At 52.2% G+C, this 27,319-nt stretch overlaps 2 protein-coding genes across 3 annotated transcripts in view; both read right to left on the reverse strand.

The window, feature by feature from the left end:
• Nucleotides 1-26,230, reverse strand: part of Glb1 (galactosidase beta 1) — a 70,241-nt gene extending 44,011 nt beyond the window's left edge. The window contains exons 1-6 of the mRNA XM_021635764.2: nucleotides 26,029-26,230; nucleotides 11,444-11,613; nucleotides 8,552-8,702; nucleotides 7,324-7,384; nucleotides 4,853-4,947; nucleotides 52-232 (exon numbers count right to left, since the gene is read on the reverse strand). Coding sequence (XP_021491439.2) covers nucleotides 52-232; nucleotides 4,853-4,947; nucleotides 7,324-7,384; nucleotides 8,552-8,702; nucleotides 11,444-11,613; nucleotides 26,029-26,103 — 733 coding nt within the window. The 5' untranslated portion in view covers nucleotides 26,104-26,230. The remainder of the gene's footprint in view (nucleotides 1-51; nucleotides 233-4,852; nucleotides 4,948-7,323; nucleotides 7,385-8,551; nucleotides 8,703-11,443; nucleotides 11,614-26,028) is intronic.
• On the reverse strand, nucleotides 16,695-25,891 carry Tmppe (transmembrane protein with metallophosphoesterase domain). 2 transcript variants are annotated; one of them, XM_021635765.2, is made up of 2 exons: nucleotides 25,741-25,891; nucleotides 16,695-23,201 (listed from the first exon to the last, which is right to left on the reverse strand). In XM_021635765.2, the coding sequence occupies exon 2, from the start codon at nucleotides 23,091-23,093 to the stop codon at nucleotides 21,750-21,752; it is 1,344 nt and encodes a 447-aa protein (XP_021491440.1). In that variant the 5' UTR covers nucleotides 23,094-23,201; nucleotides 25,741-25,891; the 3' UTR covers nucleotides 16,695-21,749. The 2 variants fall into 2 exon arrangements, with proteins under 2 accessions (XP_021491440.1, XP_060241097.1); XM_060385114.1 differs by lacking the exon at nucleotides 25,741-25,891 and adding an exon at nucleotides 25,246-25,717.
• Nucleotides 26,231-27,319: the final 1,089 nt, after the last annotated feature.

The raw sequence follows: 27,319 nt of genomic DNA on the forward strand, positions 1-27,319 counted from the left end.
GAGTGAAAACCCAATGATCAGCGGCATTTTCTAGTTGCCACCAACACTGACCTGTTCCGAAATCCACTGTGGCATAGAGGCCCTGCAGGGTCCCACACTTCAGTGACTTTACATTCGCCCCGTCGGTGGTGAAGAGGAGGACGTCATCGCCCAGATGGAAGCGGAAGCGGTGTGCCAGGAAACGCAGGTAGTTGTAATCGCAGGCGAAGTAGGAGCCATACTCATTTTCAACCTGTGTGTTCAGAACGAAGAATGAGAAATCAGCAGCTGCCACGGCAGCCTTAGCAGCCCCTGGAAACTCCTGGTTCACATTCACACATCCAGAACATACCCCAGATCCGGCCCGGACTGGTTGGGAGGACGTACCCCAGATCCAGCCGGAACCGGTTGGGGGGACGTGCGCAATAATGTAAGCCGAGTCCTCCGAGTGAGCTTTCAAGGGAAAGCCCCCTGTGTGCAACCTTACACATACACAGAGCTGGATGCACACATGATCAAAACCAGATGCATTGTGGGAAAGGATATCCACAGCAGAGAAAAGCCTGCATGTCTCATGTCGGCCCATCAAAACAGGTCGGGAGAGGGCTTGGTAAAGGAGCTAGGTACACAGGCTGAGATACGCATAAAAAGCAGGACGGGGTGGCTGGTCCACATCTATAATCTCAGCTCTCCCAGGGCAGGATGGGGTGGGGGAGGGAGGGGGTACAGGCTGGGAGGGGGTTAGGGGGTGAGCAGAGACAGGAGACTGACCCTAGCCTGGAGTATGCAATGAATCCAATCCTGAGCGCCTTGTTCTCTGACCTCCACATATGTGCGGTGGCACACACACACACACACACACACACACACACACACCATAGTGACCAGCTCCTCCTCTGGGCTCCCAGCTTCCCCCCCAAAAGAAGACTGTCTGGTCCGCAGTCACCAGAGAGAGGGGGTTCTCAATTGAAAAAATGCCCCAATTGGATCAGGCTGTAGGCAGGCAGGCCTGTGAGGCATTCTTCTAACTAGCGATTGAGGGGGGAGAGCCAGGAGTTCAAGGTCAACCTCAGCTAAGTCCTGAGTTAGAGGCTGGTGGGACCTGGCATGGTGAACCACAATTATAATTCTAGTACCAGGGATGCGGAGGCAGGAGGATCGCCGGGTTTGACAACAGTCTGGACCACACAGGGTAACTATGCCTTAAAAAAATAAAATAAACAGAAATACAAGTCTGGAAACAGCCAATTGTGTACAAAGAACTGCAGGTGTGAAAAAAAGGCCTTTGACGTGTGAACGAAGTGAAAATACCACACAGGAAACAGGTCACATCCTATAAGCTCCAGAAAGGAAGAGAAAGGGGGAGACAGAAATGTCTTCAAGCAAACGCCTGAAGTATGGCGTGCTTTGCTTCTGGCTCCTGAGGTCAGGGTGACAGGCACAGGGGTTTTGCTTTAGTGTAGTTTTCTCTGCTTGTTAACTCAGTGAATGGGGGGGGGAGGGCGGCAAAGAGAGGGACCAGGACAAGGTCCTGGCAAGATGGACAGGACAAGAAACTCCCCCTAACTATGCAGGTTTACTGTCTTCTGCAACGTTAAAATGGGGGGGAGGGAAGGTGTTATTTCTTGGTTGTAAAAACACTGATTTATAGTGTTTGTGTGTGTGTGTTCGCATATGCTGGGGGAGCAAGAGTACCATGGGATGCCTGCGGAGGTCAGAGGCTCATTCTGTGCAGTCAGTTCTCTCCTGCTTTCACATGAGCTCTGGGAGGGAACTCAGGCTGCCGGACCCGTGCAGCAAGCGCCTTTACCTCTGAGCTATCTCACTGCACCCTCCGTTCTTTCTTTGTGCAGCAAGGACCCCGAACTATGTACCCCTAGAACTCCCTATGTAGACCAGGCTAGCTCACACCTCTCAGGAATCCTGCTTAAAACAATGCTACATTCATAGCAACTGACTGGAAAAAGCCTTCGGTTTGGCTTCTGAGACAAGGTCTCAGGCAGCTCACGGTGGCCAAGGACTCATAGGCAGCTGAGGCTGGCCTCAAAATCCAGATCCCCTGTCTCTTACCTCCCCAGTGCTGGGATTTAAGTGAGTGTCACCAAGTCCCGTATTGGATCATTTAGATTTATGAAGTTTCTCTAACCAAAAAATACCAGAAAGTTGTGAGCGGAAATTGAAAGTGACTCAGGATGTAGTGAGGACTGAAATAAGGAAGCTCACGGGTGGGTCTCACCCAAGACCAGGTCAGAGGAGGACGCTCCACGGGGCTGGGAGATGGCTTGGTGGGTAAGACTGCTTACCGCCCAGCCATGAGGACAGGAGTTCAAACCCTCAGGACCCATGTGAAAAGCCAGGCAAGTCCACGTGCACATGTAACCTCGGTGCTAGGGCAGGGTAGTGAGACAGCAGGGGCTCTGGAGCTTCCCGGCTGCAGACCAGCTCAGGTTCGCTGAGAACCCTGTCTCAGGAATCAGGTAAAGAGTGATGGCGCAGGACACCCCATATCTTCCTTTGGCCTCCACAGACAAGCCTGTGTGAGTGTGTGCATGCATGCACACACACACACACACACACACACACACACAGACAGACACACAGACACAGACACACACACACGATCCAGTTGCACCGATCAAACATATGCCCAGGTTTCAGACTCACTGTCTTCACACAGGAAGCTGTGGCCTCTTGGTGCAGACTCTAACTGAATAAAGAGATAAGGAGCACCCAGGGGTCAGGAGTTATATTTTTCAATGAGCAGCCACCTGGCCCCTGGTAATGAACCCCTGACCCACTCAGCCACCTCGTCACCTCACGTCACCCACACAGGCTGCGCTCCCTCCCACTCCCTCAGGGGTCATCCCTATAGCACGCCATAAACTGGAATCTGAACCACAGTCCCCAGAGAGGGCTACACCTCATTCCCCTGGCGTCCAGGACCCAGGCCGTTCCCCACAGCTTTGTTCACGTCAGCAGACTTGCTGGGCCAGTGGCCGCTGAACCAGGCTTCAAGTTTCACCTAGGCAATCTCTTACACTGAAAGCTGCTGCGAGTCAGGTGTGTACTGTGCACCCAGAGCTACGCACCTTTGCAGGGCCTAGAGCACACGGAAGAAGATCGCGACAGGAAGTGGGAGAAAACCCATCCCAGTCCCTGCACTTGCCTGGTGAGGAAGCCTTTCCGTCAGTTACAGCCCAAGCTTACTGCCTAAGGAAGACCCACTACGAGAGCAAGAGGAGAAGCAGGCGCTTGCAGTGCTGCCTCCTGCCAGCTAGGCAACCTGGCCAGGTCACTGAGCCTCTCTGAACTTTTTTATTATTATTTTATGTGTATGGGTGTTCGCATCAAGTGTGGATGTGCACCATGAGTGTGCAGTACCCACAGGAGCCAGAAGAGGGCATCAGATCCCCTGGAGCTGAAGTTACAGATGGCTGTGAGATGCCGAGTGGGTGCTGAAACTCAAACCCAGGTCCTCTGCAAGAGCACTCAGAGCTCTTAACTGCTGAGTCATCTCTCCAGACCCCCTCTTTGAACTTCTTCATTTATAAGGTGGTGCCTGGAAGACCGGAGTAGCACTGGCAGGACACTCGGGACAGAGGCAGATACTCACGGGCACTGATAGAGCTGGGCGTGGTGGCATGCACCTTTGATTCCATCGCTTGGGAGGCAGAGGCAGGCGGATTTCTGTGAGTCTGATGAAGCCAGGCTGGCCTATCTACGTGGTGAGTCCTGGTGTTCCAGGACAGAAAGCAGAAAGGGAGCCATGCAGGGAGACTGTGCCTTGAGGACCAAAAAAAAAGGGCAGCATAAGGAGCCAGAGAGATGGCTCAGTGGTCAGGAACACTGGCTGCTCTTCCAGAGGCCCCGGGTTCGATTCACAGTACCCACACAGCGGCTCTCGGCCATCTGTATCATGTCCCAGGATATGATATAATACCTCCTCCTGGACTGCCAGTTCCTAAAGGCATGCACTACCCAGAAACTCACACAAGTGCACGTAAGATTTTCAAAAGTGGTGGCTAGAGAGATGTCTCAGTGGTTCAGCGCACCTGTTGCTTTTGCAGAGGACCGGGTTCAGTCCCCAGCAACCACAGGGCAACTGACAGGTATTGATCACACCAGCTCCAGGGTACCAAACGCCCTCTTCCGACCTCCACAGACACCAGGCACACACATACATGCAGGCAGAACACTCATACTCACAAAATGAAAGTAAGTAATCCAAATTTTTTAAATAAAGCAAAATGAAATAAAAACGAAAAACAAAACTGCTTGTTTTTCTGACTGCAGTTCTGTCCTGGAATTGTTTTGGCTTGGTGTGACTAAGTACATAGAATGTGTGTGATTCTGGAGGTAGAGCCTGGGCTGTGGGTGCGGCTCACCTGTGGAGCCTCGCCTGCTCAAGGCCTTCGGTTTAGTCCCCAGCACCACAGAAAGCCGGGGTGGTGGTGCATGCCCGTAAGGTCGGCACTCTAGATGTTTGGCAGGAGGATCAGAAGTTCAAGGTCATCCTCCGGTACAGAGAGTTTGAAATCAGCTTTAGATACATGAGACCCTGTCTGACAGTGTGAGTGAGAGAGAGAGAGAAAGAGAGAGAGTGCCACAGAATCAGAGAGGAATAGAAAGAGGGACAGAGAGACAAAGACAGAGAGAGATGAGTTAGAGAGAGACAGAGAGATGACAGAGTCAAAGACAGAGAGAAACAGAGACAGAGGGAAGAGAAGAGAAGAGACCGGTTTCTACTTCCCCCAAATCAGTTTCAGTAAGTGTCATTTTCAGTGCTGCATCCTGGCGTCCCTGCTGTCAGTTACACATGCTGATGGACGGCTGCCTCCCCCCTCCCCCATCATGCCCGGCTCGGCTCCAGTACCTGCACGGTTATGATGGGCCCTCCGTTCTGGTAGAGCAGAGGCTTCATCTTGGGCAGAAGGACTGCCAGCCACTTATCCACAGCCGCCAGGTAGTCTGCAAGACAAGACCGCGAGGCAGCGGTCACTCACCTGTGTTAGCTAGCTAGAACAGTGTCTGCACGCTTGTGTGTTCACGTGCTTGTGAGGGTGCGCATGTGCGGTCTCCTGTGCTTTCGTGTGTGTGTGTGTGTGTGTGTGTGAGTGTGTGTGTGAGTGTGTGCGCGCAGGAGGACAAGTCCCACAGTGGGCTTCAGGGATCAAACCCAAGCCGTCTAGGCTACTGTGGCAGCCCCATCCTTTCAAAGCCAGGGGACTCCAGTGCAGCCTGGCCCAGGACACACTGCCCTCCCGACTCTTCTGCAAGGAGGCAGCCACCGCCCGCTGCACATGGTCCTGCAAGCTGGCAGTCCTGAGGTCGTAGTTCGCCAGGCAGCTTACCCTGCCAGGGGGCTCAGAGCCGGAAGCACGGGTGACCAGGCACTGTGTGACGGGTACAGAGCAGCACAGATACTGAGTACTCCTCTTAAACACAGAAGGAGCGTTTCTCTTCTAAAATTAGGTTCATTGAGGGGAGGGTGGGAGCCGACATGCCCCAGGCCCCGGCTTTTCGTCCCTAGCACTGGACATGGACGCACATGCCTGTAATCCCAGCACCTGTGGAGGCAGGAGGCTCGGAACATCACGTCTACAGGTAGAGCGTGTTAGGCCGAATTCCAAGCACCCACACGGTGCCTGGTACTGTCTTTAACTCCACTGCCAGGGCATCCAACACCGTCTTGTGCAGGCTAGACGCAAACACAGGTAAGGAAGACCTTGAGATCCTGATCTGCCTGCCTCCAGTTTCCAAGCTAAGATTACAGGTGGGGAGCCAGGTGCAGTGGGGTACCCCTTTATCCCAGCACTTGAATGTTGTGGATATGAAAATGGTTTTGTTTTAATTCCGGGTGTGGGATGTGGGACTGGTTCAGATGGTCCACAGCAGCAGACTATTTGCCTTGTGCAGGCTCTGAGAAGAGCTCTGAGGACTCCAGAGAGAGTAAAGGCCAGAGGCCAGAGAGTGGGGAGAGGAGAATGAACAAGGCTGCTGCTTCCCCCTTGCTGCTCCTGGTTGCTGTTGATGCAGTGAGACAAGGGTGGAGATCTCCTGAAACGAGGATTGGACTGGTTCCAAGGAACCCACCAACCCTAACCAGCAGGAAGCAGCTAAGAGAACTGTGCCCCTCTCCCACTAACCCTTTCTCTCTCCTGCCTGGTGTTGGGATATTGGAAGGGATTTAAGTGGAGTAGGGAGGAAAAGATAAGAAACGTAAATAAGAGTTTTTTAAAAAGTGTGTCAACACTCGGGAGGCAGAAGCAGGGGGATCTCTGTAAGCTCAAGGCCAGCCTGGTCTACAAAGCGAGTCCAGGACAGCCAAGGGTACACAGAGAAACCCTGTCTTGAAAAAAAAAAAAAAAAAGATTGCAGGTGCCTGTGCCTCCAGACCCAGACAAAATTAACATCTAATAAACCATAAACTTACAAACTCAAAAGAGACAGACAAAGGCAGGTGCTTCATAGAGTTGTGGGAGGCTGGAGAGATGGCTCAGTGGTTAAGAGCACTGGCTGAGGACCTGAGTTCAATTCCCAGGGCCCATGTGACAGCTCACAACTGTCTGTGACTCCAGTTAACTCCAGTTCCAGGGGATCTGGCACCCTCACACAGACATAAATGCAGGCAAAACATACCCAATGCACATAAAAATAAATGAATTAAAAAAAAAATTTTAGGAAGATTCATGAGGCAACACATGTAAAAACAACAACAATATCCAGTAAGAGTATAAAACAGAAGCATGAGGAAAACACAGACTCTAACACACACACAGGCATGAAAACAGATGCAACTGTAGGACTGCTTACAGCTAAGATAATCTGTCATGGCTTGGTAGAATAAGACAAAAAAAAAGCTGTCATTTACAAACCACTCTGAAAAGGCAAAGGAATAAAAGACACATGGCTATCAAGAAACCTAGTGACATCACCCCAGAAACAACCCTGACATTTTGACTAGCTGGCTTTGTAATTCACTAAGTGTGTAGGAAGAGAAAGCACGCATTGAACCCAGTTGGTTAACCGCCAGCCAGGTTGCGAATTCAAAGACTGACCCATTTATCAGCGAGATCTGTTCCGGCCTACAAAGGAAACGGTGTGTCTCCCCCAAGCTCACTGTCCTGCAACCTACACCCCACTGAACAGTGTCTATACAGAAGGAGCCCCATTTTCAAAAACCTCACTCTTTTTTTTATGTTTAATTTATCATTTATTACAATTTAATCACTTTGTATCCCGGCTGTGGGCCCTCTCTTCCTCCCTCTTCCCCTGCACCCTCACTCCTTTGCTATAAACTGTCCAATCTCTTATCATCCTTTTAAGGAGCAAACAGTAACTCACCTGGGTCAGAAGATCGGAGGACAATAGATTCTTTCTCTAGCAGCCAAGCAGGTAAGCCGCCCTACGAGACAGAAAAACATTAGATTGCCCCGCTTTATGAACACGGCTGGGAGACTGCTGTCAGCAGGGAGGAAAGAGACGGAGGGGGAGATGACCTGGCCTTCTGGGAATCTGGAATACAGGAAAACTAGTAGCACTCTACTGTGTTCTGAGAATCACGACCCCCCCCCCTTTGTTTTGAGACAGAGTCTCACCGTGTCGCTAAACCTCCTAAAGGGCACAGGCTGGCCTCAGAGTTTTGATCCTCCTGCCTCTGCCTCCCAAGTGCTTGGATCACAGGCACACCCAGCAAAATTCTCCCTTCTCCTCTTCTTTAAAAATTTGTTCTGCTTTTTCACTTTTTGTGTGTGAGTGTTTTGCCTGCATGTGTGTTTATGCACCATGTGCATGCAATGTCTTCAGAGGCCAGAAGAGGGCACTAGAGCCCCTTCAGCTGGAATTACAGACGGCTGTAACTCACCTGTGTGAACCACCACACAGGTGCTGGAAATCAAACCCAGGTTCCTTGCAAGAGCAGTCAGTGCTCCTAACTGCTAAGCCATCTCTCCAGCCTCTTTTTCTTTCTTTATTTTTTCCCCTCCCCTTTTCCCTTCTATTTTCTTTTTCTTGCTGTTGTGTGGTTTTGTACCACTGGGGACTGACCTATGCTTTGTACAGACTAGCAAGTATCCTGCCATTGAGCTACAGCCTAAAGCTGCTGCTGCTGCTGCTGTTTCTCCTCTTCCTCCTCCTCCTCCTCTTTTTTTTTTTTTTTTTTTTTTTTTTTTTTAAACAGGGTTTCTCTGTGTAGCCCTGGCTGTCCTGGAACTCCCAGAGATCCTCCTGCCTCTTCCTCCCCAAGTGATGGAATTACAGGCGTGCACCACCACGCTCGGCTCCAAAGCTCTTTTTATGTGCACAGCTTCTCTTAATTTCATCACTACTCCATGAGGCAGACAAAGCAGACCCCACTCCGCGACTCTGACCGAGAAACCCAGCTCACAGAAATGGCCAAGAGGAAGCCCCCCATGTTCTGGCTCCAGCCCGCTCCTCTCCGCCTGGCAGCTCCCTGGAGGAATAACCACAACTCCACTTCCAGTCTTAGACTGCTTTAATCCACTTTGCCCAGACACCCATGCCCAGCCCCATCGGACACTCCCGCCACACTCACCCTGCCCAATACACCTACCATGTCCCACTCTGCACAGATGTAGGGCCCGGGCCTCAGGATCACCAGGAGGCCCAGCTCGTGAGCCAGCTGAATGAAGTGCTCCACGTCACGGTCGCCAGAAAACTCGTACTGTCCCGGCCGGGGTTCGTGGAAGTTCCAGGGCACGTACCTGTGAGGACACACAGGGCTGAACTCCTCCCAGGCGGTAGAGGAGCAGCGGGAGGGAAGAGAAGGGAGCCCAGGCTCTAAGACCATACGCCAACACAGGTGTAAGTGTGGCCCAGCGCGAAGGCTCAGTGGGTAAAGGCACTGCCACCAAGCCTGACCCCAGGAGTTCAATCCCTGAGCCCCCAAGAGTGACAGCTTCTATATGTTGTCCTCTGTCCTCCCTACACTTGTTGGGGCACACACTTGCACACACACACACTTGCACACACACACACACACACACACACACACACACAGTAAATACAGTGTAATAAAGAAAAAAAACTGTACAAAGGAGTGGGAGTATTGCTGAGAACACCCAGGCATGGCCACGACAACGCTGGTAGTGGCAGGTGGTCTCGGGAGCTGGGCAGAGCCGGGTCAGATTAGTACTTGGGTGGGAGACACCTAACTTTGCCTGGAGGCAGAGGCCAGTGCACTCCCTCTAGGCACCCTGGAGACCGTCCAGCCGGCCACTCCTGCCTCTTTTGTTCTCTTTTGCTTACTGACTGGTGTCCGGGGAAGATCGTGAAAATAGAGATTCGTGTGTAGTTGTGTTTGTTTTTGTTTGCGGCTGGCAGGATTACAAACCATCTTCATACAAAGGCAGCCGCTCTACCAGCTTTATCCGCCCGGATGGATTTATTTCAGGGGGTTTCTTGGCCAACCCTGTCCACCTCTCTTCCTCGGGTTCCTCTTTGGCCTCACTTTCTACCTGGCTAGTTTGTCACAGTGAGAATGGAGCACAGCCCTTGAATGCCAGGCACAGGCCGTAACACGGAGTCCCAACCCAGCCCTCTATGCCAACACTCTACAGAAACTGCGACAGAAAGAATAAAATACATTCCAGCACACTGGAAACTTTAACAAGAAAAAAAAAGCATAGACCCTAATTAAAGTAATACGAGATATGTGTATTCAAAAAATAAAGGTGAAGCAGAGTACAGCGGCACTTGGGAAGCAGAGGCAGAAGAATAAGGTGTTAAAGGCCAGCCTGGGCTACACACTAAATGTGAGAGTAGCCTGGGCTACATAAGACTCTACTTGAAAAATAAACAAACAGACAAAGAAATAGCTGGCATAGCATTATTCACCTTTAATCCCAGCACCCTGCAGGCACAGGCAGGTGGATCTCTGTGAATTCAAGGCCAGCCTGGTCTACATAAGAGTTCCAGGACAGCCAGAGCTACACAGAGGAACCCGTCTCATATACAAACAAACACTTTAATAAAAGCCAGGCCTGGTGTGTGGTGCTTAGCACTCAGGAGGCTGAGGCAGGACTGTGAGACATAGAGAGAGACAATCTTTACGTGGTGTGAGAGAGAGAGCGTGTGTGAGGTGGCTCAGTGGTTCAGAGCACTTGCTGTTCTTTCAGAGGAGCGAGGTTTGGTCCCCACCCACGTGGCCGCTCAATCTTTCGTAACTACAGTTCCAGAGACTCCAGCCCCCTCCTCTGGCCTCCAAAGGTACTGCATGCACATGGTGTACAGACATACAGGTATACAAAACATCTATAACAAGAAAAAAATAAATAAACAAAAATCCCTACCCAGCCTAAAGACCTCGGTAGCCCCGTCATATAGTTCTTGCCCAGCATGTGCAAAAAGCCTGAATTTGGCTCTCAGCTCTGAAAACGAAACCACAAGAAAATCTCCAACCACTCCAAGACACAAGATTTTTGTCAGGAAGAGAATGACTCAAACTCAACCTGGTCGAGAAACACACCTGCACCCGAGCCACCGTTCTCAGCACCACAGTCCTGCTGAGGAGCTCTGCCCGTGCCCTCTTTCCCAGGCCCCGTGGTTCCAGGATTCCCTGGCACTGTCAGCCAGAGCCTCCTTGAATCTGGCGTGTCAGCTACTTAAGTGAACTGGCATCCTCTCTCCCAGGGGCCATAGAAACAGAGTAATAAGTGGGACATCCCCTCGGTCTCTACCAAACCGACTCAGGCTTTCTCACCCTTTATCTTTTAAGATGTTATCAACAATCTACACCAGCTCTGCAAAGCCTGCCTCTCCTCCCAGTCAGTCAGCTCCCAGCATCAGAGGAGACGGCGGACACGCCTGTTGATGTGGCCCTGCAGCCTGGCTCAAAGTATCAGCTGGTAAGCCGGGCCAGGTTCCAAAACCCTGAAGCACAAGGCCCACTCCCTCCACACCCAAAGCAGCCACGGCTGCCTCCAGACTCCCTCACTGGACCTCTGACCGAAGGCATGACCTTGGCAGAAACTTAGGTTTTATGAGCTAAAGGAATATGACGTTTGCCTCCAACAGACCCACTCTTCCAAAAGTGCTCTGCATTCTCCAGAAGTTCCTCATAACCTGCCTACATCTCCACACATGCGCACACACGCACACTAGATCCGACGATACCCTGCAGGCCTCCTGTTCTTCTCTTCCACCGTTGGGGCCCCCAGGATTGAACTCAGCCTGTCAAGCTCAGCAGCAGACCCCTGCACCTTCTGAGCCGATCCCTGGCCTTCCCCTTTGCCTCCTCAAGCCGATTTCTAGCTCGTGATCTCTCCTGGCAAAGCTCACGTGAGGAGCGGTTGGCTGTCTGAGGAAAGGCCAGTCAAGCCCCTAAGGACCCCTCAGGGGTCCACACAGGGCTCTCTCCTACTTCTGAGCAATACAATAGCTGATGTGGGAGAAATGAAGCTGGGGGTGAGAGGGCGGGGTGTCTCAGCTGGGTGCCCTTCCTTACATCTGGGCCGCGTTCAGCCCAGCCATCTTCATCTTCAGCAGCCGGTCCTTCCAGTAGAAGCGGGGTATCCGGAAGTAGTGAATGCTCCCTGAGATGTAGCGGAATGGCATCCCATCCTTGAGGAAGCGGTCCTGGCTGTAGTCGAGCTCAAACGTCCTCCGGGAGACATTCTGCAGGGCAAGGAAGGGACCCCATGAGAATACACACCTTTTCCAGACGTGGACCGTGGGTGGGGCAGGTGATTTTCTGTCCACTTATCTTACACAATGGGAGACTTAATCAGTTTCTGGGGTATCAAACAAGCCCCTGCTCGGCCCAGCACACAGCACCAAGCTAAGGGAGTCACTGATGGGCCTATCTCCTACTACGGCTCTGCTCTCCACATCTGGAGCCAACAGATGTTCAGGAGCAGAGACTGTTTGTGAGGCAGGGGGTTGGGGGGAGGGAGGCACACACACCAGCTCAACAGCAATGTCGCTGGGCTCACCAAGACCCGTTCGGAAATGTCTAAGTATGAAACACAGGGCAGAAAGCAATGGATCGGGTGCCAGGGATGCAGCGGCCGAGAAGCGGAGGCCAGGGGATCGGGAATCCAAGATGAACCTTGCTACATACAGAATCTGAGGCCAGCCTGGGCTACACGAGGCCCTGTGTCAAACAAAGCAACAGATCCAGGGAGCCCCATCCTGGTTGCTGGCCCATGTCTCAGAGCGACCCGGGCAAGCATCCTCCCCACTCCACATTTCATCCGTAACTACGGGGCCTCAGAGGAAAGGAACTTAGAGCAGTCGTTTTGACGCTGCAGGGAACAGTTTGTGAGTTGACCTGAAAGGGGGTGTGAGGGGCACATGAGCGCCTTTCATGCTTGCACACAGCACAGAACTCCACCTGTCACCCAGTGTGGAGTCCCACCGACACCCCCACTGGCTGAAACGTGAACTAAAAGAGCCAGAGTTCCCAGGAACCCAGTTTGGGGTTCAGAGCTGTTAGGCAGGGAGGAACAGTGCACCCTGGTGGACAAAGACAGGTAGCAACAGGCAACAGGCACCCACCAGGCCAGGGGTACAGGACGCCATCCCCTAAGCACTGAGGACTTGCCACAGGCACCTTTAAGTTTCCAAAGAACACAACGCCAGGATTCACCGGCACCACGGCCCATGGTAGCTTTGGAAGCCATCTGGGAAAACTGTGGGAGCGCTGAGTCCTGGATCACACCTGACCTCATATCCACCTGGGGTGGTGACAGCGCCATTTGTCTGTCAGGCTGCCGGACTTTCGGAATGTCCCCATCTCAGGTCTGGCTCCCTGCTCCTTTGTGGTATCACTAAGGGCAAATCAGTGATGACACAGGGCCATTTTCTAGGTGGGCCCAGAGAGGGGGCTGTTCTGGAAACACGCATCTCTGGTGGACAGTGCCATGAGGCTGAAGAAAGAGGCACACAGACCCAGGGCTGGGGAGCACAGTTTACAGAGGACTTCCACAGGCGTGGTCCTAAGCAGCAGAGAGACTGGCCGATCTCCACAATTTAGGCTAGAAAATAAGGATTTCCCTTCCTCCCTTGCCTTTCATCCCCGTGCTCTTGTTTGGATTCTCAAGCTACCTGGCCCCAAACCCCACTTATAGGTTCTGTTTCCAGAGTTACCTAAAGTAAGAGAAGTGGTACCAGGAACGGCCTAACGTGAAGGCTAAGCAGCCTTGACTGTCACCCCAAACAGAGGCCCCTGAACAAGTGTGGTGGCTGAACGAGAATGGTCCCCAGGGCCTTACGTATTTGAATGCTTGGTCCCCAGTTGGTGAAACTGTTTAGAAGGATTAGGAGGCGTGGCCTTGCTGGAGCAGGTGTGTCACGAGGAGTGGCTTTTGGAGTTTCTAAAGCCCACACTGTTCCTAGTTAGCTCCCTCTGCCTCGTGCTTGTGGATAAGTGCGAGCGCTCAGCTATGGCTCCAGCTCCTCGTCTGCCTGCCTGAGGCCATGCTCCCTGCCCACTCACAGATTCACCCTCTGAAACCATAAGCAAGACTCACACTTAAATGCATTCTTGGTCATGGTGTCTCTTCACAGCAGAACGGTGACTAAGACAGCGTCTGTGACGGAGATGGCGGGGAAGCTTAGCTTGGGGGTGGGAGACCCACTCTGGGGGTGGGTGGCACGATGCCACGGGCTGGGGGCCTGCTGAGTACCAGCCTTCACTCTTTTCTTTCCACTGTGGGAAACCAGCCGTTTCACACTCCTGCCGTCGTGCCTCACCCATCATCATGGAATGCACCCTCGCACCACGACCCCAAAACCAAACCCTTACGTTTCTTCTGTCAGCCATTGAGAGATATAACAAAGATATCTCCAGATGGGTTATGGGTCAGCATCTGGAGTTTTCAGAGATGTAGACCAGCAACCCAGACCCTACAGCTAGGGTTTAATGGGTTATCAGGGACACCTAAAATGCATGCCATGCCCCTCACCAATGCCAGATAGAGAAGAAGTCCAGCTTAAAGGGGGGCAAGACTTGGCATGCTAATTTTTATTAAGATTATTATTATTATTATTATTATGTATACAACGTTCTGCCTGCATGTACACCTGCATGCCAGAAGAGGGCACCAGATCTCATTATAGATGGTTGTGAGCCACCCTGTGGTGGCTGGGAATTGAACTTGGGACCTCTGGAAGAGCAGCCAGTGTTCTTAACCTCTGAGCCATCTCTCTGGCCTGGCATGTTTATTTTTTAAAACTTTAGTGTGTGTATATAAGTGTCTGTGTGTATGTATTTAAGTGTGTGGGTGTATGAGTGTGTGTGTGTGTGTGTGTGTGTGTATGTGTGTGCCATAGCACACATGCGGAGACCAGAGGACAGAGTGAAGTTGGTTCTCTCTCTCCTCCGATCTGTGGGTTCTGGGATTGAACTCAGGTCATCCGGCTTGCACAGGAAGCGCTCTACCTGTTGAGGACCCTCCTCATGCAGGAATTGGCACTGACTTCACTCGTTTGGGTCTCCAGGAATTAGACAGCCTGCGGGGCTGGCTGGCTTGGTTTAGCACATTTGATAGCTCTGAAGCGAGGGCCTGCCAGGTTCAAGCCACCCGGGCCATTCTTTTGAGTGGCATGAGTGTCTGTGATGGTGTCTGCAGAAACCCTCATCTCCTACCAGAAAAGCAAGGTTGAGGGTTTGACCATGGTGGGTCACTGGGAATGAATCTAGAGGGGGCAAAGGGCACGGTATCCTGGGAGAGGACACTGGTGTGGGCTTCCTACCCTGACTCATACCTTGGTCTGGGCTCTAATCCCTAAGCTCATGGAATGGTTTCTTGGACACAAGCATGACACTAGCCTGCAGGAAGGGAGGGAAGATGGCAGGCGTGCCTATGTTCAGGGAGGGAGCAATGTAAAGATGGACACGAGAGAACCCACTGTCTGACCACATAAACCATGCTCCAGCAGGCCCTGAGGATGTACCTTCAGTAAGGAATGCCTCAGCGGGGAGGGCTTTGGTAACCTCAGACGCCTCACAGTGGGCTGTGTCCTCAGGAGGTGAGCGACAAGGTGGTCATGACACTGGGCCCCGTGGGGACATGGCGAGGAGATCCTGTCACCGTCAACGGGGCCCGCTGCAAACATCAAAAGCGGAAGGGCACAATCCTCAGTAGTGAGCCTAGGCCTGGAAATGGCAGCGTCCCCACGCAGTGAGACAGGAGGGCTGATGTCTGCCACTGGGAAGATGAGATGCCTTTTTCCAGTTCCCAGCTTTGAGCCAGTTTCCTGACACACCGGTTCAAGGGAGGGGTGAGTGGAGCCCCTGAAGGAAGGACCTACAGTGCGACCGCTAGCACAGCAGGCCCTCGACAGCGGGACTTAGGAATACTGTCGTGAAGCCGAAGCCACTTACACTACGAAAGGCTGCAGGCCACTGCTCTCCCTTGTCACTCTCAGGAAGCCCAAGCCCTCCACACAGTGGATCCCAGAAGTAGAGAGTACACCTACCATTAGTTTGCCGGGTTTCCCCAACAGCCAGCAGGACCCTCACCACGTACGAGGCCTTTTGTGGATCCAGTGAAAGTTTCAGAACTTAATTAATCTCCAAACCCCTGGTCCCCAGGTGATGACGCTGTTTGGGAAGGTTGGGGAACATTTAGCAGGTGGACCCTTGCTAGGGGCCATGTCACTGACGGGCAGCTCTTGAGGATTTATAGGTCAGTTCTACTTCCTGTTTCCTCTCTGCTTCCTGATTGCTTACTCAGCATGACCGTACCTCATCATGCTCCCCACCACCACCAGGACTGCCTCTCTTTCGACTGTGAACCAAAATAGGGCCGGTGGGGAGATGGCACAGAAGGTAAACACACTTGCCACCAAGCCTGGCAACGTGAGCTTGATCCCCAGGGCTCATGTGGTGGAAAGAACTGACTTCCAAAAGTTGCCCTGTCATCTCCCCATGTGCTCTGTAGCATGTGTACACACATGCACATACATACATACGCACACAGATAAATGTAATAATTTTGAAAAAGTGAGCTCTGTCAGCCATTCTGTCATAGCAATCAGAAAAGTAGCTCACAGGACATCCACTGACTGCCCTGCTCACCCAATACACGAACAACAACATGGTATATGAACCAGGGGAAAGGAGTGATTCTCAAAGAACAGCGAGGCCAGCAGTGGAGGTGGAAAATACAGAGGACAGATGGTCACTCCTAACCTTCACTGCGAAGGTGAACAGGGAAAACCCACCTCATGGCTCCAAAGCAGTCGCTCTCACTGCTGGAGGACCCAAGAAGACCCAACCAAAGCGTCCAACTCCCTCTGGACTTCCTGAGCTGTGGCACATACAAGGTTATCAGAACATTCGAGGCAGGAGGCAGAGAAGGAGGGTGGGGGTGGCTCAGGGGTAAAGAGAACATTCAGTGGCTCATTCAGAGGCCCCAGTTCAGTTCCCAGCTCACAACTGCCTGGAACTCCAGCTCTGGAGGACCTTTTGCACACACACAGTGTACGTAAACTCACATAGCACACACACACACACACACACACACACACACACACACACGCAAATAAATTAATAAATAATAGTAATAAACTCCTCTAAAAGAGGAGGCAGAAGGAAAAAGGAGAGAAGAGAAAAGGAAAAGAAGAGGAGGGAGGTTTCAAAAAGCAAAAGAGGAAAAGGAGAAATTAGCTTCTAGCAATTAAAAAAAAATCCCTCAAATTTGCCCAGTGTGCGGTCAACCCCATCTGAGTGAATGGACACGGAAACGGCATCCTGAAGAGATAAATCTTTATTTCACACTTGCAGGTTGTGGTAGCATCAGTGGTTACAAAGTGTACAGCCACAGGAACACAAAACAAAACGCAATTTCAAGCAAAGCCCTATGGGAGGTTCAGGCCCCTGTAGTCCCCACCCCCACTATATACATAACGCATAAAATACTGGAGGTTTAAAAAAAAAAAAAAGGCAGTGCACACAAAAAACACCCTTAGACTGAGTGTACTCTTCAGGAGTCTAACACTGACTGGTGTGATTTTTTTTTTTTTTCAGTTATAAGCATCTTAAAAAAATAAAACAAAGCATTAACCATAACACAGTACAGCCATCAATGGGTCACTTGAACATCTGCCCAAGAGTTCTAGTCCTCAGTGCTAAAAATAAATATATCTGCATCCCTTGTGCACGTTCCTGGACTTGAACAAAGAGTAAAAGCAGCTTGGTGACATCACAGGTTAAGGGTCATTATGAACAAAGTGATCAGGACCTTGGCCTCCAGGTCTCTTGGGAGGAAACTGGAGGTTCCAATCCATCGGGTCTCCACTCACACTCACTGAGACCTGTCACTTGACTGCAGGGCTCTGTGGAGCTCCTGGCTGGGGCACCTTAGCTCCAGGGTGAAGCCCAGCCTGTTCTACTAGCAAACCAGGGCTATGGCGGTGAGGGGAGGGGAAAGCGGGAGGCCTTCACACACCTAAGGCCTCTGTAGTCCCTTAAGGTCACACAGCAAAGCGAAAGCCAAGAGTGATTTCAGATGACCAGAAGGATGCCCAGTGGCTGCTGTGGCCAGGACCTCCCTTCCATAGGCCTGCGAAGCAAAGTAACTGAGGTCCACGGAAGCAATCAATACCCCTAGGGAAGATTTGTGGATACCTGCTCTAGCCCACACCCGTGCTTATTAATCTTGCTCATGTCTATGTGTCTTGTAAGACTGGCTAGAAAGCGGACGCTGCCACGGGAGAGGCAGAGGATAGCAAAGCAGAGAACGAAGAGAGTGATGAGCACTTTAGGTCTGTTTCCTAATCCTCCTGCACTCCTGGCCAGTGATCAGCTTAACCCTGTCCCTTTATTTCAGGAAAAAGAAAAAAAAAAAAAGTATCCCAGCACTCGGGATACACAGAGATAGGCGGAGCTCTGTGAACTCAAGGCCAGCCTGGTTGGTCTAGAGAGAGAGTTCCAGGATAGCCAGCGCTGTTTCTCAGACAAACCCTGTCTCAAAAAAATCTAAAAGGGAAAAAACAAAACAAAAGGAAGCTGGAGAAGGAAGAAGAGGAAGCTTGATGGATCAGTGGCCCCCATCAGGTAATCCAGCTCCAAGCCTTTGGCTTCGCCAGACATCTGCACTCGTCTGTACACACCCCCATGAAGGCACACAGACCTACAAGATTAAAAATAAAAATAAATCTAAAAAGAAAAAGCTGAATAAAGGCACTTGGCAGCGATCAGCACTATATGACTTTGATCCCAGAGACCCACAGGGAGAGAAGAACCAGCTCCTGACCCCCATATTAGGACTATATATACACATGTACACACACACACACGTGCACACACACATACACGCACGCAAGGAAGACACATGAGGAACACACATGTACAAACTAATTTTAAAATATACATTAAAGCTGGACGTGGTGGCACAGGCCTATAGTCCTAGTACTCAGTGAGACAGAGGCAGGTGGATCTCCATGAGTCCAGGACAGCCAAAAAAACAAATAAATAAATAAATAAAGATGTCCTCGATTATTTTTCTTTGTTTTTTTATGCATGTGTAAGAGGAATATAACAGACTTAAAAGAGACGTAGAACACACACACTATGTAGAACCTTTTCAGACTTTGACTTAAACAAAAAGAAAATTCCTCAAGAAATTAGAAAAAGAACTGGGAAGGCAGAGGTAGACAGATCTCTCAGAGTTTTAGGCCAGCCTGGTCTACTTGGTGAGTTCCAGGCCAGCCAGGGTTACATACTGAGACGCTGTCCCCCCAAAAACAAACGAAACCAACCAACAGAAAGAGCAGAGATCAATAAAATTGGGACCAGAAAAAAAAAATTGCACAAAGAATAAGCAAAACAGATATTTGGCGACAACCCAGCTGCCAAACCTCTGGCTACACCCCAACAACTGACTTCGGAAAGGACGGTGGGCACGGTTACAACCAGAGCCACAGAAACGAAGCTGACTGCAGGGATGCGCGCAGTGGCACACACCTGGGGCCCCAAGAGCTCGGGGTTTGAGAGCAGAAGAGCTTGCATCCCAGAGCAGCTGGCCGACCTTAGGGATACCCCGTCAAAACGGGAGGAAGAAGGGAATTTCAGGAACACCCAGGTGCCAATGTGCTGGATGGCCCGGAAGGCGTGAAGAAACAGTCTCTCTCAGGAGGAGAGAGAAAGCTAATGGAACACAGAATCACCATTTCCTTTTTATTAGAATACAAGACATTAGCCGGAAGCAGTGGCGCACGCCTGTATTCCCAGCACTCAGGGACGCAGAGGCAGGAGGATTTCTGTGAGTTTGAGGCCCAGCCTGGTCTACAAAGTGAATCCAGGACAGCCAAGGCTACACAGAGGAACCCTTTCTGGAAAAGAAAAACCAAAAAACCAAAAGCAAAAAAAAGAATAATAAAAGACTTTCAGGAGAGCAGGCAGGCTCATCTCTTTAGAAAATGATTTTATCTATATTATTGTGTGTGCACTCTGTGGCCTGTGTCTAAGTGTGGGCACACACGTGGCAGCACGTATGTGGAGGTCAGAGGATAACTGTGGAGTCAGCATTCTCCTTCCACTGTGGTTTCCCGGGACGGAAGCTGGTAGGAGTGAGTGCCGGCCACTGAGCCGCTTCACTGCCCAGCCCTGACATTGAACCCGGGCCTCACACTTGCAAGGCAAGTTCTCTCCCCGTGGGCGGCAACCCAACACCTTCCTGCTAACAGAAAAGCCTTTGGTGAAGCAGAGCTTCGTGGCGGACGAAGGAGCCCGCTGTGGTGACACAGGCCCGGCATCCAGCAATCAAGGAACTAGTAAAAATAACAGAAGCTGGACGGGAGAGCTCCCCGGGAGGTTGGAGTGAAAAGGTATCAACTGTCTGGTGAAATCCAAAGCTAAGAAAGGGCAGTGGTGACCCCAAAAGGGGTGAAATCACCAGGGGGGAGAACACTGCGGAAAGTGGCCTCCTGAGAGGCTGGAGGGGTGGCAGGTGGGGACGGTGCCCAGAAGGGTCTTAGAGAGCTAGGTGCTGAGGCCTTGGCCTCTCCTAAATCCCACCACCAAATCACAGCTCTTCACAAAATCTCTCCCAGGGCACTGAAACCTTGTGCAGGGTGGGAGGGAGCGGCACCGCCACAGCATCAAGGCAAAGCTATTTCTCTCTCTCTTTCTCTTTTCTTTCCAAGACAGGGTCTCATGTAGCCCAGGATGGCCTCAAACTCACCAGTAGCTTTGAACTCCTAGTTTTCCTATGTCTACCTACTGAGCGCTGGGAGGTACAGGCGTGCATTTTGAAATTACTTTTTATTTATTATTTATCCGGGGCTGTTTGGCCAACTGCTACTACCTGGCAGGGAGACAACGAATGAGTGTAATCTCCTGCACCCCTGGACGCCACCGCAAAGGAAGGACAAGACGATGAAGAAGCGCCACCTATGAAGCAGAAGGTGCATAGGAAATTCAGGCATGCAACAGGAAGGTGGCTCTTGGCTGGCGTCACGTGGATGCCTGGGCTCTGTTGGCAGGGCAGCATGCTACCCGCCGACGGTCCCCAGGTCAGTCTCTAGGCTCCCGGGCCTGGCAGCGTCCCTTTGCAGGTTTCAACGCACTGATTAGCACACTAACGTTACACGACATGCTGAGTGTGGGATACAGGCTCAGCTTTCTCCCAGCAAAGCAGCCTTGAGGTAGATGTAAGAATCACAGCCATCTCCGGGAACCTAGGGGGACAGCAACCTTCTCTCATCAGCAGCAGGACGTCCCTCTCCAAAGAGAGAGCATCTGCATGTCCTTCCAGAGGACTCTCAGAGTCAAAGCTACCCGGATGGTCCTGAACACATCTCAGTGCTCAGTTTTCTGCCCTGCAAAGGGCAAAGTCTCTCTCGCCCTTGGCAAAGACTAAACCAAGAAACGTGCAGGCATTGTTTTGTCTTCCCTATGAACGATCCTATGCTTCTGTGGCCAGAGGCCAAGGTAGATGGAGTAGAATGTCCCCAAGCAGGTAAGACAGTCTCTCACCCTCTCTTTCTCTCTCCCTTACATATACTCTTGTTTTCTCATGCTCAGTTGGAACCCAAAGCTGGGAACCTCCTAGACAAGTATTTGTCACGGTACCTTCGAGCACACCTCATCCCGTCCAGTGTCCTTTTCTTAACCCCCAAACATAGAAGCAGCCTGTCCTTAAATACCTCACCCAAAGACTTCACAGAACCGGGGATTCGGAGCTGCCAAGATCCTTAAGAGATGGCAGTCATCACATACCACAGTGCCCACGCTTTCTTCTCCAGCCATCCCTGTCCAGCCAGGTAATCAGCATGACCGGAAGGGCCCATGTCCCGATGGTGGGCTTTGTGGATGTCCTTAATAAAGGTGACCTTGACTGAACCAAGGAGAAAAGGCAGAGGGAGGCGCCCATCTCGCTTGGCCTCTCAACAAGGCCCAGGCCCAGACCAACTGTCTCTAGATCAAGTGATTCCAGAACCCACCAAAGAAGCCCTAACCAGGGTTAAAGCCACAGGAGACAATGCTCCTGCCCCTCCCTGTATCTGAGAAGACCTGTCCTTTCCAGCCACCCAACCCTCTGCAAAAGGGCCCCTCTCTACAGCAGCTGGAAAGCAAATGTGAATCTGATGATACCCAGAGGTATATCATCAAAAAGCAATTGATTCTCCGAAGAGTTAAACCGGCCTGAACTTGCCAAGCAGCCCAGCTGCAAATCACTGATTCCCAGCAGGCTGCAGCCAAAGGGTGCTGGCAGGGCTCGGCCAGAGCAGGAGATGGACGAGAGTGATGGGCAAGGACAGGGCAGGGCAGGGCGGGGCGGGGTGGGGTCACCAGGGCAGGCCTAGGGAGCCCGCCACAGGATGAGTTCTGTGATTTCCGCCCTGCTCCCCAGCCTCATGGGGATCCCGTAGTAGGCTGTACCCGGGCTGACGTACACAAACGTAGCCTGGCCTACTTGGTAGAGTCCAGCAAAGAAAGGGTTGAGGAGATAGGCCCCGACATTCCAGGGAAAGATCTGCCCTGCATGCGTGTGCCCGGAAAGGATCAAGTTTATATCCGGCCGAGCCTGGAGGGCTCTCTTGGCAGCCAGAGGCTGATGAGCCAGTAAGATGGTGGCATCATCTGGGCCACAGCCCTCCAGGGCCTTGTCAAGGTCCATGCCGTGCCCAGAGTAGTGAAGGATGTCTGCTTCTATGTCGTCCACACCCGCCAGGCAGACCCATTCTTTATCACTACCCACACCGTCCGGGTCCCCGGGGGCAGAAATCTTCACGTTCTCATTATGCAGGGGCCGGACGTGCAAGGATTCCAGCAGTGCGAACCAGTTGCTGACGTCCGATGTGTAGTACTCGTGATTGCCTGTGACGAAGTAGGTGCCGAGACGGGAATGGAGCCTCCCCAAAGGAGCGACTGCCGTCTGCAGGACGGAGGCTTCGGAGTCGGAGAGGTCGCCCACGATCACGGTGATGTCTGGGGCCAGCGTGTTCACCATCCTCACAAACATCTCCATCTTGGTCCTGCCCACGGTGGGCCCCAGGTGAATGTCCGACAGGAGCACGACCTTGAGGTTATTCAGAGAGGGGGGCAGCCGCTGGATGGGCACCTCCACGGTTTTCACCACTGGGGGCTGGGCAGCGTTCAGAAGGCCAACGGTACTGAGCACAGCCGTCACCGCCACGGCCAGGGCAGGCCTGAGCACCAGGTGCCTCGTCTTGTCGACGCTGCCCGCCACCCTACCACTGCGCCAGGCTAAGAACTGGTAGGCCTGCTCCATGGCATTCAAGATACAGAGGAAGAAAAGCATGAGGATATAGGCACCCAGGCAGGAGAAGGCTGCTAAGGAGAACACATGGGGTTCCTCGGCCACCAAGAAGAGCATGGTGAAGAAACTGGAATGTGCCAGGGCCAGAAATGCCACGACAACCAGCTTCCAGAGCCGGAAACAGGTAGATTCCACAGCGGGGGAATGGCTGAGGCTGCTGACTGTGCTCCGCCAGATGTACAAGGAACCAATGAGCATGAGCGAGTTGACAAACAGGACCAGCTGCAGGCGGAACAGCCAGCGCCAGGCCTGGAGCTCAAGGGTCTTAGCCAGAAAGGAGCGGGAGAGGATCAAGGACACGAAGACAGTGGCTGCAGCCAGGGCAGCCTTGGAACCCAGGGACAGCTGCCTGAAGAGTGCCATTCTCTCAGCTCATGAAGAGTCCCCAACTCAGTGCAGGTGGACTTTGGGAGGCAAGTGACTTCCTGATAAAGGACAGTAGCCAATGAGAGACTTCCAGGTCAGCTCCGCCTGCAACCAGGAACTGGCATCAGCTTTGTGGGATCATTAGAGAGCATTTTCATCCCCAGTCAGCCAAAACCCACAGAACATGCACACAACTCCAACCTGCCGGAAATCCAAGCCACACAAACACCACTTAGGTGCCAGACTTTATCATCAAAACACACTGCAATCATGGCATGAGGCATGATGGGCAGGTCTCTCTCTCTCTCTCCCCCTTTCGTGACAGGTCTCATGTGGTCCAAACTGGCCTTGAGTTCACAATGTGCCCAAGGACTGAACTTCCAATCCTCCTGCCTCTACCTAACAGGTGCTGAGATTACAGGCATGTTCAACCATGGCAATTGTTTTATCTGTCTCTGGAACCCAAGGCTTCATGCGAGCTAGGCAGGCATCCTAAGGCCAGCCTCAGTTTCCATTGTCTCAATGGTGTTTCATGTGGCTAAAGGTTCCCCACAATGGGCATGAATGTTCTTTTCTCTTCCTTCACTCTCTCTTCCTTCACTCTCTCTCTCTCTCTCTCTTTCTTTCTTTCTTTCTTTCTTTCTTTCTTTCTTTCTGACAGGGTTTTTCTGTGTAGCCCTGGCTGTTCTAGAACTCACTCTGTAGACCAGACTGGCCTCCAGTTTACAGAGATCCACTCGCCTCTGCCTCCCAGAGTGCTGGGATCACAAATGTGTGCCACCACGCCCGGCATCTGTTTTCTTTTTTTGATAATAGGAAAAACACTATTCTAAATTATCAGTTGCCAGCGTGTAGCATGGGGCCAAATCTCTCACTGAGTCAAAATTATCTTCGTAACAACGGAAAGATTGCCTTTCCATTCTCACTCCTCCAGTGAGTACACACCGGAGTTCTTCAAAGACCACCGAAACGTGAGTTGACTGCAGACTGCAAATGTCAGCACGGACATCTGACTTCCGGAGCTCAGATGGTAGAGGGCCTAGCGCAAACAAAGCTCCGGCTCCACCTCCAGCCCCAGGTAAACAGGGCATGGTGGCACACACCTGGACTCCCAGCATCTGGGAGGTAAAGGCAGGAGTTATCAGAAGTTCAAAGTTATGTTTGACTACATGCCAAGTTTGAGGCCAGCCTGGGCTTCATGAGACCCTGTCATTAAAAACAAAACAAACAACTCTATGCAAAAACTGTGAGACATTTCTTCATACAAGTATATCGCTTGTTCATGGGCAACTGGTTTGTGGCTTCTTAAGAAAGTACACATTTTATGATACACGCCTTTAAGCCCAGCACTCGCAGAGGTACGCCGATCTCTGAGTTCTAGGCCAACCTGGTCTACAGAGTGAGTTCCAGGACAGCCAGGGCTACAAAGCAAAACCCTGTCTTGAAAAAACAAAAACAAAAAATAAAGTATATATTTTAATGTTTAACCTAGGGCTGAAAGTTTAAGAGTTAATGTTACAAATCAAACAGAAAAACAACAGAAAACTAGTCATCTGCTCTAACCTAAATGCTCCAGAGGGCTATCCGCACACCTAAGAACTCCCCAGGAAGCCAGGCCTCTAATCCCAACACTTGGGGGCAGGGGCAGGCAGATATCTGTGAGTTCGAGGCCAGCCTGGTCTACAAATTGATTCCAAGACAGCCAGGGCTACTACACAGAGAAATCCTGCCTCAGGGAAAGAAGAAAAAAAAAAGTCCCAAGAAGATAGCATAGCAGCTTCTGCATGGGCCTCTCACAGGGCATCTGGCACCTATTACCTAATCACTTACAGGCTGGTGACCTCCATAAATCCTTATCTCTTCTTGCCCATAGCCATTCTGAAGGCGTTATAGGCGCCTTTCTGCCCTGCACCCTACCTGTTCCCGTGATCCTCTGCACACTGGTTCTCAAGGATGTCAAACTCTCACGGAGCGGCGGGCGCTCAATCTGCAACAACCTTTTCCTCAAATGAAAGTATTTTCGGCCACTGTTTTCCAAAAACTTAAACAGGTTTCAACTCTGGCCTCAGGTAAACGTGTGCTTCTGACCGAGAGCGTAATTTTTACAAGTTGTAAGGCTCAAAGTCTACGAACATCTACTTGAACTTACCCCGACTCAGTCCAAGTGGAGGGCCCCAAGCTGATTCGCTCAAAGTGCAAAGAAGCAGGAGCCATTGTTCTACCACGCCCCTGTCCCCTTCGCAGGTTCGGAGCGGACCTCCAGGAGCACGTCCAACGCGCCTCAGCCCCTGCCCTCCCCCAGACCTCGCCCGGCTCTCCCTACCCTCCACTGCACCGCCAAACCCTAAAAGAGGAAAGGCTCCTGGCAAGGTGATGAACACCCCAAACTAAAAGAGCCAGCAGGTGGCTGGCGAGAAGCGAACAGTAGGTTTTAAGAGGGAGTTGTCTCTGAAAGCAAATATTCCCGTGACCCCGCTGCAGGAGCTTCTTCTGACCCCATTCTTCCCCGCTTCCGGAGCGCCCCGTGAAGCCCAAATTCCGCAAGGATCGCGCCCCACGCCGCAGCCCGGGGAGCCCTCTCGCAGCCCCGGGCAGCCTGGCGTCCCTCTCCCCAGAAACCGAAGCTGGAAAGATGCAGGCGCACCTCGGCTAGTCTCCGACCGCGTTGCACAAACCGGGAAGCAGGTCCGCGCGCACCGGACCGCCGCAGCGGAACACACACGCAACCGGCAACCAGGAAGGACGCGCGCCCCGCCCGGCCGGCCCGCCCACTACGGGAGGCCGCGCCGCTGCCTGCGCCTCGGCGGCCGGCCTCCTCCGAGGGGCGATCGGGGGTCCCCCGGGTCCCCGCCCGGCCGAGCAGCGCCTGTCCTCGGCCTCCGCCCGCTTCCCAGCGGCGCAGCGTCCCCGCGCGGTGGCACCGAACACTTACACGGTCGCCGTGCGCAGCGTCCAGCAGCTGCGGCGCCAGCAGCAGGAGCAGCGAGCACAGCGGGCCCCGGAGCATGACGGCGCCCCGATGGGATCTCTCCGCTCGGCGGCGGGCGCTCTGCTCAGCCGCTCCACCTCCAGAGGGACTGAGGACCCTCCGGCTGGACCGGCCCCGGGAGGACCCGCCCGCAGCTACGCCCCGCCCCGCGGTTCGGGGCTCGGAGGGGGGGGGGGAGACACAGCCTCTCCGGGCCACGTGACCCCTCAGCAGCTTTCTTCTAAGCATTTCCAGCATCTGCGTGTGCAAGGGGAATGGCGGAGCCCCTGAATCAGCCTCGGTAAAGCTCAGGGGCTGGCCATCCACAGGGGCCTTCCGGCTGGCCCGGCTGCCCAAGGGAACTGAGCAGGGAAGAGGGAAAGAGCTAGTTCTCAGTACTCCTAGCAGTAGAAGCCGAGCCCCTTAAACCCTCCCTAGCAGTGTCTGACACTCACAAGCTGTGGTCCACAGGCCAGGCCACTCAGACCTGGAAAATACAGACTGTGGTCCCAGCCCAGAAGCCCTGGAGCACTAGGACAGGACCCGGCTCCGAGTTTTAGTGCAAGCTAAAGTTGGGGAAGCGTTGTGCTAGGTGACTGAGGACTCCTGAGTGTGACTCAGCTATGGCGAAGTTATTTTGAACTGCCAGCCTCAGGCTGCCCTGAATTTTAGTGGGGAGAGCAGTACCGCTTCCTTCTGGCAACTCCTCATCTGCCTACTGCCTCCTGAGGGCCGGAATTACAGTCACGTGCCACCGCCTCTGGGTTACGTGTGGTTGATTTAAATACACAGAAGATTTTTCCAGCCTTAGCGAGTTGTAATCAGTAAAAAAATTCATTTATTTTAGTCTCGTTTTGTTTATCTGTTTATTTTCTTTATTTTTGCACTGCTGTGGGTGAGTGACGGGTCCCCATTAATTCCAGGCAAGTACTCTACCGTTGGGCCATATCCTTAAATCCCAATTTTGTTCATTTCTTTCTTACTTTTCTCTTATTTATTTACATACTTATTTATTTTTGAGACAGCGTCTCACTGTGTGTCCGTGGCTGGCCTGCAGCGCTCTAGAGAATTAGCCTGAAGGCTGGGCTGGGGGGCTGGCTTTGGAAGTGGGGTGGGGTGGGGAGCTGGTAACCCACGCACGGGGATGGGACGGGACACACACACACACACTGTAGTGGGAGAATCTCCGAACCCACACAGCCAAGCACTTCTAAAATGAGATGAGAGGTGAAGACGGAAGAATCCCTGGAAATCT

This window comes from Meriones unguiculatus, chromosome 6 (assembly GCF_030254825.1).
Source record: "Meriones unguiculatus strain TT.TT164.6M chromosome 6, Bangor_MerUng_6.1, whole genome shotgun sequence".
Taxonomy (NCBI): domain Eukaryota; kingdom Metazoa; phylum Chordata; class Mammalia; order Rodentia; family Muridae; genus Meriones; species Meriones unguiculatus.